Genomic DNA, 13,136 nt, shown 5'->3' with positions numbered 1-13,136 from the left:
TCTCAACTGTTTTCTGGGACTGCAGGCAATGAGAGGTGTGGGGTGGGTCCTGGGGGACTGGTATCAGCTCAGGATGCAGCTTCCCCAGGTGCAGTCATTGCAAGACTTTTCAACAGAGGAATGTTGGGTTCCATGTGGGACGGGAGGTGAAAGGAGGAAAAGGGGGCAAAAGGGAGGGGAAGGGAAAAGAGGAGAGAAAGAGAAGGGAGAGCAAAGGGGTGCCGCCTCTGTAGACAACAGGGGTTCAGGGGAATTGGCAGCTCCAAATTTCCAGCCTCTCTTTTCATCTCTGCCCAAATCTCTCCATTGTGTCTTTCCCCACGGACACCTTGTATTAATCTGTTTTTGTACTGCAATAAAGAACTACCTGAGACTGGGTAATTTATAAAGAAAAGAGGTTTAATTGGCTCAGGGGTCTGCAGGCTGTACAGGAAGCAAGGCATGGAGGCCTCAGGAAACTTACAATCAAGGCAGAAGGCAAAAGGGAAGCAGGCACGTCCTACATGACCAGGGCAGGAGGACGAGACAGGAGGAGGAGGTGCCACACACTTTTAAACCAGATCTCGTGAGAACTCTATCACGAGAAGAGCAAGGTGGAAATCCACCCCCAAGATCCAGTCGCCTCCCACCAGGCCCCACCTCCAATACTTGGGATTACAATTGAACGTGAGATTTGGGTGGGGCCATATCACACCCTTTCCTTGTAAGAGATCAGGCAGGGTTGAGCATTTAATTGGCACCTCAGTGCTGCCCCCTAACAATCAGGCCCATGCTTGTGCCTCAGCACAGGTGTCCTGGGACCAGAGAGATGAGGGATCCCTTCAAAGCTGCCCTGGAAGCCGCTGGGTCTCTACACCTATTCTTAATTTTATGCTCATGGTTTTACATTTCTATTTTCCCTGGGCAGGTGCCCTAGGGGGCTGGTGACTGTGGCTCTATGATTTCTAGTTGCCATAGTGACCAAGCACCACATGAACCTCCACACCTTGCCCACTGCCTGCACTTCCTCCTGAGCCGTCACTGAACATGCCCTGCCCACTGCCTGCACTTCCTCCTGAGCCGTCACTGAACATGCCCTGCCCACTGCCTGCACTTCCTCCTGTGCTATCACTGAAGAGAGTTTGAAGAGCAACGCATACCGTGGTGACTTGTGCCCCATTGCCGACCAGCAAGGAAGTGACCTACACGTGCGGGTGACCCAGAGTCCAGTGCTAGGAGGTAACAGCAGCCCATTTGCCATTGTGAGCATCCCTGGGAGTCCTATTGGAAGCAGAGGCTCCACACCTCTCCCTCAGTGCATGAACCATCCCCGTGTGGCCTGCTCCTAACACCTTGACCACATTTCCACCACAGTCCTGTGGAAGCTGGCACAGCATAAGGGCTCCTGGAAGGCAAGCAATAGTCTCTGCAGCTCCCCAGTGAGCCCAGTGGCACTTCAGCCCTGCCCTCACACCCCACCTCACCTGGGGAAATGACATGGTTTTCTCCCACAGCTGAATCTTTGTAGTGAGAACTTCCTGCTCAGAGCTCTTAGTGAGCCCCTGGGCAAAACTCAAAATGCTCAGGAGCCATGATCGGGGTGGGGCCAGGAGGGAAGTGGAAAACTGGGGCTGCTTTCGGGAGGGGCCACTGCTCTGCAGAGCCTCAGATCACAAGAGGGAATTTCTGTGAAGATCCTGCAATGTGATTCTTCATCACACTGTAGGAAGAAAAAAACGTGTATACAGATGGCATAGACACACACACCTAGATACATACACACACACATCTGTAGTTATAAAGTCACAGGATCATCTTCCTGTCACATAGGAGTCTTGCCTTTGAGCAAACCTGACACGAACACCTGACCGCCAACCTCCCAGGACCATTCTTTGTATTGACTCTGTAGTGACATTCCTCTACAAAGCCACTTCCCCAAGAGCAATGATTCTCAGCCTGAGCTGCATCAGAATTACCTGGAGAGCTTGTCCAATCACAGATGGCCGGGCCTCATCCCACATTTCTGATCCACCCCTGAGCATATGAATTCAAAGAGAGTTCCCAGTGAGGACAAGTGCTGCTAGACCAGGGGCCACACTTTGAGAACCACCAGCTTTCATGGCTCAGTGTAACAGTTGTCCAGTCCAAAGACAGGTAACTTCCAGGTGCCAGATTCAGGCATAAGCGTCACGGCTGGCTAGCTTTGTGATCTTGAGAATTGCATGAGGGAGTGCAGGGAACATGCTTCGTTTGACACCTCCAGGTGGGAAGCCCCTACCTGGTAGTTACTGGTGCTGCATGGTTATATCCATGTTTCATTTTCTCCACTTGCAATCCTGAACACACCTGCTGCATAAAATAGATTTATTTGAAAACAATTTTCTAGAATTTGGATTTTTAAGAGTATATAAAACAGAGTGTGGCAGGCCGGGTTTCACTAATGCAGGCCTCCATAACAACTGTTTTAGTACTGACCGAGTGGTTAAGTTAAATATTAAAAGCTTAAAAAAGCCAGTGCCCTTATACAAAAGCTGAAATGTAACAAAAGCCACCAAGGGTTTTGCCTAGGCCTTTCCTGGACCTTAAAGCATGACAAAATAATGAAAGATTTCTTAACAGGACCCATTTAGGATTAAACAAGTTTTATTGGGGTTAAAAAAACTCCCCTGGCTTCCACAAACAAGTTTATTGGAGGTCTGAAGGAACTCCCCAGACCTCCGTGATTTAGCAGAAGGCAAGATAAAGTTAATCACCTCAGCACCTGGACCCATTTAGATTAAGTAAATTTACTGAGGCTCTAGAGGAAGGTCTTCAGGACTCAGACCTTAGTTATAGATTAAAATAAGTTAATCACTTATGTCTTTAGATGAACGCACACTTACATGTAGACACAGAGCTTACAAGGTATACAAGCTCTGGAAAACTGTGTAATTTTGAGTTGGTCTGGTGATAATTTCCAGGCCTTCTCCCTGTAACTGGTTCCAGAAATAAAAACTCTTCTCCTTCCCAGTTCATCTGCATCTTGTTATTGGGCCGCAAGAAACAGGTGCCCAACACTCAGCTTGGTCTGGAACAAGAGTACACTGCATTCCTGGATTTTACTGCTTTTTGCAAATACAATAAAAATGAGTGCCCACAGAATTAGAAACTTTGACACATTAGAGGCTATATGAATATCATAAAGAGTGTAATAACTAGGCTATATTAGTTTTGCCACTCCAATAAAAACAACTATTGAAATAGAATTATACACAACTAAACTCTGGAGATTTTATTCACTTTTAATATGAACAACTTATGGAATGGGGTTATGATCAAACACTGCGCTTGGAGTCAGGCTTGTGCAGGAGTGGGGGTGGTTAGGTGGAAGGAGCATGGAGCAGTAAACTCATGTTGCATCCCTGCAACATCATGGCAAGGTATGTATGTGAGTAAATAACAATACAGTGTCCAGGTGCGGTGGCTCATACCTGTAATCCCAGCACTTCGGGAGGCCGAGGCAGGTGGATCACGAGGTCGCCTCCAGGGATGCTCAGGTAGAAGATGCTCCCTGTTCATCTCACTTCAACCCTGGCGCTTCCTATGAGGTCTCGAGACTGAGGAAACTCTTAACTCCAGTGGTAAAAACAGGAGTTCACTATTCTTACAGAATAAGCAAAGCAAGAGGACTAGCTCAGCAGATGTGAGAATAATCCGCCAGGACCTCAGAGGGTCAGCAAGGGGTGACGTCAGCTTTCCGCAGCAAGATGGCGCCCGCCAGCGGCGTCCCCGTCTGTCGCCCTCTCTGCTGTCTTCTCGTCACCTCACGTGTTGGCAGAGGAGGTGTCGTTACGTGCTCGCTGGCTTATGAGTCCACGGCCCACACCTTCCAATGAAATATAAGCTCATGCAGAGTGAGCTTGTATCTGACCCACTGCGGCCGTCCCAGCCGTGCTAATGGCACCCAGGCATTCCCTCAGAAACGTCTGCTGAGTGGGTGACTGAGGGGCGGACTCCACACACGGGGGCCGCGGTGAGGAAGGACGAACTCTTCCCAGTGCTGAGCCTGAGGAGGGAGCGTGGGCGAGGAGGAAGGGTGGGCTGAGGCGGGAGCGGGCTGAGGCAGAAGTGTGGGCTGTGGATGGAGCGCGGGCTGTGGATGGAGCTGCGGGCTGAGGCGAGCAGTGGCTGTGGATGGAGCGTGGGCTGAGGCGGGAGCGTGGGCTGTGGATGGAGCGTGGGCTGTGGATGGAGCCTGGGCTGTGGTTGGGCAGACAACAGGGTGGGCTCATGGGCGATCAGGAGGGGTCCTCTGTAACAGAGGCCCCCACACCCTTGTTGGGAACCAGGTCGCACAGCAGGAGGTGAGCAGTGGGTGGGTGAGTGAGTGAAGCTTCGTCTGTATCTACAGTCACTCCCCATTGCTGTCATTACTGCCTGAGCTCTGCTTCCTGTGAGATCAGCGGTGGAATTAGTCTCACAGGAGTGTGAACCGTGCATGTGGGGGATCTGGGTTGCAGGCTCCTTATGAGAATCTAACGCCTGATGACCTGTTACTGTCGCCCATCACCCCCAGATGGGACTGTCTAGTTGTGGGAAACAAGCTCAGGGCTCCCACTGATTCTACATTATGGTGAGTTGTGTAATTATTTTATTACATATTACGATGTAATAGAAATAAAGTGCACAATAAAATTGCACTTGAATCATCTCAAAACCATTCTCCACCCCCACCCCGGTCTGTGGAAAAATTGTCTTCCATGACACTTGTCCCTGGTGCCAAAAGGCTGGGGACTGCTGCTCTATGAGAGGGCCTGCTGCTGGGCTGTGAAACCCCCTGAAAAGAAGGACAAATGCCAGGCTCTTGGTAATGGGGGGACATTACCAGGACAGAAACACCCAATGTGAAGCTCTATGTGGTGAATTTCTATGTGTTGGTTAATTGCGTGCGTGAATTTGACTGGGCCGCAGGGCGCAAAGATGTTTGACCCAGCGTCACTCTGGGGGTGTATGAGGAGGTTTCTGGATGAGATGAACATTTGAATCAGGAGATTGTCAAGTGAACGGCTCTCCCCAGGGTGGGTGGGCCTCATCCAATCAGTTGAAGGTCTGAATGGAACAAAAGGCTAAGAGGAAACTCCTCATGCCTGACGGCCTTTGAACTGAGGCATTGACTTTTTCCTGCCATTGGACTTGAATGAAAACACCGATTCTTTCTGGGTCTCAAGCCTACTGGCCTCCAGACGGAAGGCCAACGGCTCCTACAGATGGTGAGGCTTCTCAGCCTCTGTAACTGTGTGAGCCAATCCCCCTCTCTCCTTTCCTCTCCCAGCCTGTATCTGTATGTTTGTATCTATATGGATGTGGGTCCTGTTTCCTACTGGCTGTTTCTCTGGAGAGCTCTGGTTCCTGCACTGTCTTTTGCTGTTTGTGGCTCTAAGTCACAGTATGTTAAAGTTCGGGTTTAAGAGTATGCATGCTGCCGCGTCTAAATATGTGGGAATAAGTACAAAAATCCTTTACATCATCAGATGTGTTTCATCAAATGGGCTATTTTCTCTCCACAGGCTAAGCTGCAAGTTCTTGTTTGGAGTCGAAGGACCAATAACTTTGCCCTCACCTGCCACCTACTGGTCCACTCACCAGGACACCAGGCAGGACATTTGTTCCACCCTGACTGTGAGGCAACCCCCTGGGGATCCTGCTAAGACACAGCTGCTGACATGGGAGATGGGGGCGCCTGAGGCCCTGCATTTCTAACACGCTCCCAGGCAATGCCCGTAATCCTGGTCCTCAGGCCAGAGTCTGAGAAGCAAAAAAATAAATAACTTACAGGGCCCCTTGCCTTTCCTCAAAGTCTGGTTATATTTTCTAGGTAATAAGTGCTATTAGTACCTGAAAAGGAGAACAAAATGGTTTAAGGATAGCTGGAGGCAAAGAAAATGCAGCGTCTTCTAAAATCACTAACTCAAATAAACGGGCTGCCTCTCCAGGGAGACACCTGGCAGGAGAGTGAGCTTCGGTGAGCTCATTCGCAGGCATTTCTCCTTCAGGATTTACATTGCTTTTGTGCGTAGCTTCTTTGGAAAATTGCGTGGTTTATTGTCCTCACACAGTTTTGTCTCATTATGGGACACAATGAAAGAGAATGAGTTAATGGTTGAAAGAAATACATTTTGGAGAGAGAAGGAGAAACATGACATTTCCAGATCATTAATTTTTTAATGACTTCTTAGAGAACTTCCTTGTTTGAAGATTTCATCAGGAAGATGGCATACGTGCATGCGTGTTTCTTAATTTATTTTTGTGGCCTTAAGTCCTAGGAAAAAATGGTACTGGACAACTGAAAGTGGCATTTACTTGAAACCGCACAGGAGTAAGTACATCATAATTCTGGGAGTTTGCTGTGGCGACTTGCAAAGGCCTTTCACACAGCTGGACACCTGTCACTTTTCGTGAAGAACCCCCACGCGCTGGCAGACAGCGGCTGCACACACATTCAGGAGATTGCAGGAAGTAATTTCCAACAGCAAATGAGACATTAATTATTCAATGCAGATAAACATCAACAACAGCGCTTCATCCGAAGGAATTCCACTGGGATCCAGGGGCTCTGCGTTAAAGCTCAGTTCAGTCCTCTGCACATGGTGACCTCAGACACAGTCTCTGTGCCTCAGGCTCACCGCTGTAAAATCATGCGGCCTGTCGATGGGTCCACGTCACCTGCAGCTTCTTAGTCCTCATTCTGAGGACATGATATGCCCTCTTAGCAGCGAGCCCTGGAGGGGCTGACTTGCAGCAGTGTTTGCCAGTTCCCATGGTGAGTGGGGTGCACGCTCTGCTCTCTGTGGCTGTGCCAGCTTCAAACTTCTTTATGTTCGGACACAGAAAAACTGCATCACTAGCGAAATAAAACAAGGAGCAGACAGATGTGTCTTTTTCTCAGGAGGTCGTGTTTGATTGACTAAAACATCGAGGAACCTTTTATTGGGTCTGGCCTCCTGTGCATCCTACACGATGTGGGCTGGTTCCATCACAGCCCAGGGTGTTCACCGTCTTTATTTCTATAAGAGCTCCCTGTGTGTGCTGCCCTCTGCTTGCCTGGGTGCTCACAGCGGGAGGCTGAGGGTGTAGCACAGGTCCTTCCTGCCCTGGTTCTGCATTCACACTATAAAAGGCACTCACAGAGTCACTACCACAGCCCCGAACTGCAATCATGAAATAACACCTGCATTGGATCAGGGGGCTAGAAAAGATGAAAGATCGATGGACTGTCACTGCTCCATGCTAGGATCTCTGCCTGCAGCACAAGGCACCACACGTGTGGGCTGTGGGAGCAGGCGTGACCTGTGGGCTGGGGCATGAGACTCCCCACTGGGGAGACCCCATCCCCTGCTGGACCAGCTTCCTTAGCATCACCATCATGGAAAGACTCCACTTTGCTGGTGGCCCTGCTTTTGGGGCCCCGTTAAATCGGGGGAGCCTACTTCTCCCACTGGCAAAGTCCTCTTCTCTCCTGTACGTGATTGGAAACAAGAATAGGAGAAGGCAAAAAAGGCCTGCAAGGGGAGTGTCTCAAATCCCTATGTCTGAGGCCTTGTAGGAGCAGCTCTGCTGTGCTTGGAAGGATTGGGGTATGTTATGGCAGGCTACAGGATAACCCTCAAAGATGTTCACGTCCTAATCCCCGGGACCAGGGAATATGCAACTTTATGTGGCAAAAGGAACTTTGCACCTGTGGTTAAGGCTCGTGAGATGAGAATTGATCCTGGGTTATTGGGTGGGCCTGATGTCAACACAAGGGCCTTTGTAGGAGGGAGGCAGGAGAGTCAGAGGCAGAAGGCGATGTGGCTGTGAAGGCAGAGATCGAGAGAGCTTGGAGGCTGCTACGCCGCCGTCCTTGAGGAGGGAGGGTGCAGGTGGCCTCTAAAAGCGAGAAAAAGCAAGGAAAGGATCCTCTCCTGGAGACTCCAGAAGGAATGTAGCCTGCTGACAAAATTCCGACCTCCGGAACTGTAGGAGAGTAAGCGTGTGTGTGTGTGCCTGTGAGCATGTGTGTGCCTGTGTGTGCATGTGTTTGCATTGCATGTGTATGCCTTCATGTGCGCGTGTGTGAGTGTGTGCATTTGTGTGTGCTCGTGTGCATGTATGTGTCTGCATGCGTGCATGTATGCATGTGTTTGTGTGTGTGTGTTTGCTTGTGTACCTGCACGTGTGCATGCGTGCGTGTGCGTGTGCATCTGTGTGCGCATGTGTATGTGCATGTATTTGTGTGTGTGCATGCACGTGTGTGCCTGTGTGTGTATGCATATGTGCATGTGTGTATGTGCATGTGTGTTGTGTGTGTGAATTTTGTGTTCTTTCCATGACCACCAGGTTTGTGGTCATTGGTTACAGCAACCACAGAGACATAGTAACATGAGTGTTGACAGCACTGAACAGCAACCCAGTTTTGAGCTGGTAGACGGTATTCTGGGCCCATTTTATTGACTATTACACCTGTTTTAGCCCATGTGGATATGGCTAAAGAGTGATGGACGCAGAAAAAGAAAAAACGATTGGGAATTTAATGATCAGACCATGGAAAATGAAGTGGTTAGATCCTTTGTGTGTGGTGAGTCTTTAATTCCTGGAATTTAGAGTCCGGAGCAGTTGTGTCCCCAGCTGCAGACACTCAGTGTACATGCTGCAGGGTGGCGTCCTCACCCAGCCATCTGCCCTGTGCTTCCCACAGCTGAGCTGGCGGAGGATGGGTCCACAGATGGGAGTTACAAAGGCGAAAGCTGGAGGGAAATATTCCGGAATATAAAAGTGCGTCTTGTGCTTTTACAAATCACATTGGGTGAGACTAAGACGCCTCTGGAAAGAGCAGCATCTCCCAGCCTCTGCACGTGGTCTCTGCCTCTCCACTCTGAGGTTATGAGAACATCACCGTGGCTCTCAGTTGCTTGAGATCCAGTTCCTCCAGTTAAATGCTGCATTCGCCCCGTGGGTGAGGGTCTTCACTGGTGGGTTCACCAACTCCCATTTTCCTTCCTCTTTATTTTCTTCACAGAAGCACATGCCCAGGGAAGGGATCTAGAACGGAGTTTTAAATCACTTGTTAATATCTTACAAGTCCATCAACTTCAGACTATCTCCAAAGCCAATGGTCAGGCGCTCCTCTATTTTGGAGGGTCTGTGACTGCCCAGGCTGGCACTGCCACCATCAAATGGCACCAACATCTGCCCAGGCGGTGCCCCATGGGGGATGTCCCCTAGCCAGGGGACACTGGGTAATTCTGGAGACATTTCTGATTGTCACAACTGAGGATGGAGGTGCTGCCGACACCTAGCAGGCAGAGGTCCTACAAGGTGGTGCATCCTACAATGCACAGAACGACCCCCACCACAAAGGTCTGCAGGCCGAGGTGGAGATTGCTGTCTACCACTTAAGGAGTGATTTATGTTCTCACATTCAGCATCACAAAAAGACACAGACATTAAGTTTTCAGACCCAAAAGAAAAGCACAAAGTGAACCTTTCAACCTCCATCCCTTCATCTGTGAAATGCATGTGTGAGAACAAAGCTTTGTGGTGAAGCCTTTTATTTGTCTTTTGCTTTTCTTTTTTTCCGTCCTCTTTCTAATGTCTAGAAATTCCTCAGGCCGATGAAAATGCCAACGGGCAGGGGGATCCGAGCGAGGCTGGTGTTGACTCTGGGGCGATTCTCTCCTCGTGCTTGTAGAGGCTGTGGGCAGGGGGCGGTGATGGGCTGGCCGGGGAGGGTCCTGAGTGCTCCCTTTCCAGCTGCCCTGATATGGGGACCTATCTTTTGGCAGAGCCCCCTTTGCATTTTCTGATACGCATGAGCAAGTCCAGCTTATTTTGGGGTGGGGGCAGGGTGGACACCACGTGATCAGCATAAGAAAGTCTAGGAGCTTGGAAGTTCCGGATTGGCATCTATGGAAGGGGGTGAAGGGTCCAAGGAGCCGGTGGAGCTTTGGCCACAAAGGCTCATGGATTTGGGGAATTGTCAGCAGCTGCCGTGTGCCGTGCTGCCACCCTTGGTTACAGGGACCCCCAGGAGCGCCTGGGGCTGGGGGCTTGGTATGTGTATATGGGGCTGTGGGAAGGCGGGCAGGGACAGGAGGGATGCACCAGAGCACGTGTGTGGGAGACCCATTTGCAGAAAGAAGCAAAAGCAGCACTTTGGGGGCAGGTGGTGCCGGGGCTGCCCGGACAGTCCCCAGGAAAATCCATGCAGACCTCTACCAGTGTGACCTGGGGGCGTTGAGCAGCCCTGTTTGGACAATGCTCACCTGGTGGCTCAGGAACCCAGAGCGTTTGGAAACGTCTGGATCATAATTGGGACACACCACCCTGGAGACATTTTGCCGGGGAAGCCTGTTTCTACTCAGGTGCAGAGGAAAATGGAGCAAGAAAGGGGGATTCGGGTGTCTGATGCCAACTTGCTGAGTGACAATGACCCGTGGCAGGCATGCTCCTCGTGTGCGTAAGCTCTCATCCAGCTGCTGAGGCAGGTGCAGCTAGAGAGCTAAGCCTTCCTGCAGGCGCCTGGCTGGCGTCACTGAACTGGGCCTGGGAGTTGGGCTCCTCTGAAGCCCCCGACCGCTTGGGGGGACTCAGCAACACCCTCTCTTGCCCACAACTTATGGTGAACAAGCTGTGGCCAGTGTGGTCCTGTGGCAGTGCTGTGTGGAGAAGCCAGGTCAGGGCCTCAAGCCCCTCCGATGCCAGGCATTGTCCGTGCTGCACGTGCTGCCTGAGCACTGACCAATGGACTCATTATCATGGGGAGTCCAGCCTTGAGTAGATCTGCAGGGAAGGGCTGGGCCTGGGGCGGGATCTACACTCCTGAGTCTGCCTGCCTCAATTCACCCATGGACTGGATGTCACCCTCTCGCTTTGCTGGGTGATAATCAAGGTTGTTCAAGATGCCACTTGTGCGTTATCCTCTGTTTGTCATTCACAAGGCCCTTGCCAGCACCTGAGCACTCTGACAGCTACAACTAGCTCAAGCTTGTTCCGTGCTGGGTGACTCCAAGGGCAAGAGGATCAAGGGGCTCCTCTTCATCCACCAGCCACCCTGCCCCAGGTCCCCAGAAGAGGCCAGAAGTGAGTACTACTGTCGTTTCTTCCCTCCTCATCCAAACTGCTGACTCCTCCTGAACTGTCTGCTTTTCTTTCTTTTTTTTTTGGGACGGAGTCTCGCTCTGTGGCCCAGCCTGGAGTGCAGGGGTGTGATCTCGGCTCACTGCAAGCTCCGCCTCCCGGGTTCACGCCTTTCTCCTGTCTCAGCCTCCCGAGTAGCTGGGACTATAGGCACCCGCCACCACGCCCGGCACCCGCCACCACGCCCAGCTAATTTTTGTATTTTTGGTAGAGACCGGGTTTCACCATGTTAGCCGGGATGGTCTTGATCTCCTGACTTCATGATCTGCCCATCTTGGCCTCCCAAAGTGCTGGGATTACAGGCGTGAGCCACCACGTCCGGCAGACTGTCCATTTTTCTACGAGAGCTGCAAGGGGTTATGGCGTGAGCTGACTGGTAAAAAATTGGCAAGTGACCAATGATGATGAGGATGACTGACCTATCCACCAGCCCCGGCCCGAAGTCGCCCTTCACACAAGAGCAGGTGGGCACAGTCTCCAGGGGCACGTGGATCCTGGCGGCCCTGGGCCAGCCGGACACTTGTTTTCGTTCTGAGAAGTGGATGTGATAAACCTGTGTCTTCTGGGTGCCTGACTTTGCAGCCCGAAGAGCCAAGAGTGGGCACGTACCTTTCTCACGAACTGGGCAAAATCCCCACATTCCCGGGGTGGCAGCCCGAGCAGTGGCCGCGTGCAGGAGTCCAGCGCGGAGCCGTGACTCACGATGAGGATGACGCCCGCTGTGTGAAACAAGAACACCTCCAGGTCAAAGCAGCCCCAGAGAGCACCTTTTGTTAGACCAGGGTCCCCAAACTGGTGGGGGCAGAGCTACCTCAGAGTGCCCCGAAGCCTGGCGAGACCCCCGGGCTAGAAGTAGTGTGGCTGGTAACCGCTTAGTGAAGCCTGCATCCCACCCTCGCTCGTGGATTCCCCTGTACTCAGCAGCTGCCCGCCAGCCTCAGGGAGGCCTAGGAAGTGAGCTGAGCCACCCCCGTGGTGGCCAGCTGCCTCGGTCCTGTCAGCCACAGACTGGGATGTAGCGGTGGCTGCCGCCCAGGCCAGACCTGATTCACTTGAGAAAGGTCAGCCGGTGGTTTTATCACACAAGCCTGCTACGACCCCTGCTTTAGATAAGAACACCTGGGACCACAGGCCGAGTGGGCCTCGCTCAGGTGACGCGCGTGTCCCTGCCAGCTCGGGGGAAGGTGTGGGAAGCCCGCGCTTCTGCATGTGCTTCATCCAGGACAAAGCAATACGGGAGGGTTAGGAGACCCGTGTGATGGTCAGGGAAGGGGGCTCCACCTGGAAGTTGGTTGTTCTTTCTCTCTGTCTCTTTTGTTTCCCAGGAAGCTGCCTCGAATCCCTTGGACACGGGTGGTTTGTGCTGACCCTGCTGGCCTGGGTCCCATCAGCACTCAGTACCAGGACTGGGGGGTCTCAGGGCCTGGGCGGCAGGGGAGTGCGTGTCTATGCACGTGGTTACTGCAGCAGTAGCAGCGGCGATGAACACTTTGTTGCTGGAGAATGGGGGGTGGGGGGCAGGGGAAGTGGGGGCATTCATCGGTTCCAAAAATTGGCCGATTTCCATCTCAGAGATAATTCCCCAAGCCCCAGGGGCCGTTCATACAGAGGATGGTGAGGCACTTACTGTCCTGCGGGCAGGTGTTGACGATTTGCACCACGCTCGCCGTGCACCTGTCCACATACTCCTGGTAGCTCTCGGCCGGCATGAGGGCAGACAGGGGAAATGCGGGTCTGGAAAGAGGAGATGGAGAGGCTGCTGCCCTGGCCCTTTGGTAGGGATTAGGAGGGCGCGGCTGCAGTTAGCTGGGGAAGGAGAACGTTCTTCCGGGATGGCTCTGCCTCCAGGCAGGCTCGTGGTCAACAGGGAGGCTCCAGTTTTGTGCTGGAAACTGGCAAAGCACTGACAGTCAATCTCCAGCACACATTCTTACTCAACACCAGGAGGGCTCTGCAATGGCAGAGTCAGACATGGGTGGAGAATGACAAAGACTCTCTCCTTG

General features: G+C 52.0%; 1 protein-coding gene and 1 long non-coding RNA gene across 7 annotated transcripts in view; one reads left to right on the top strand and one right to left on the bottom strand.

The window, feature by feature from the left end:
- The first annotated feature begins 1,110 nt into the window (after positions 1 to 1,110).
- Positions 1,111 to 5,794, top strand: LOC110742759. Its single transcript, XR_002520795.2, has 2 exons — positions 1,111 to 1,218; positions 5,526 to 5,794. It is a non-coding gene; the product is annotated as an uncharacterized LOC110742759 (long non-coding RNA).
- A 368-nt stretch (positions 5,795 to 6,162) lies between these two features.
- The window catches only part of UBASH3A (ubiquitin associated and SH3 domain containing A), a 49,124-nt gene continuing 42,150 nt past the window's right edge, over positions 6,163 to 13,136 (bottom strand). For 2 of the 6 annotated variants that reach the window (XM_031665767.1, XM_021935475.2), the window contains exons 12-13: positions 12,761 to 13,025; positions 11,873 to 12,629 (exon numbers count right to left, since the gene is read on the bottom strand). In XM_031665767.1, the coding sequence (XP_031521627.1) occupies positions 12,528 to 12,629; positions 12,761 to 13,025 (367 nt within the window). In that variant the 3' untranslated portion in view covers positions 11,873 to 12,527. Of the gene's footprint in view, positions 9,037 to 11,742; positions 11,853 to 11,872; positions 12,630 to 12,760; positions 13,085 to 13,136 lie in introns of those variants that run through there. The other 4 variants (XR_644437.3, XM_021935476.2, XM_021935477.2 and 1 more) reach the window with 4 other exon arrangements.

Source organism: Papio anubis, chromosome 4 (genome assembly GCF_008728515.1).
Source record: "Papio anubis isolate 15944 chromosome 4, Panubis1.0, whole genome shotgun sequence".
Lineage (NCBI taxonomy): Eukaryota > Metazoa > Chordata > Mammalia > Primates > Cercopithecidae > Papio > Papio anubis.
The sequence above is the reverse complement of the archived record's forward strand: the minus strand, read 5'-3'. Positions and strand labels throughout refer to the sequence as shown.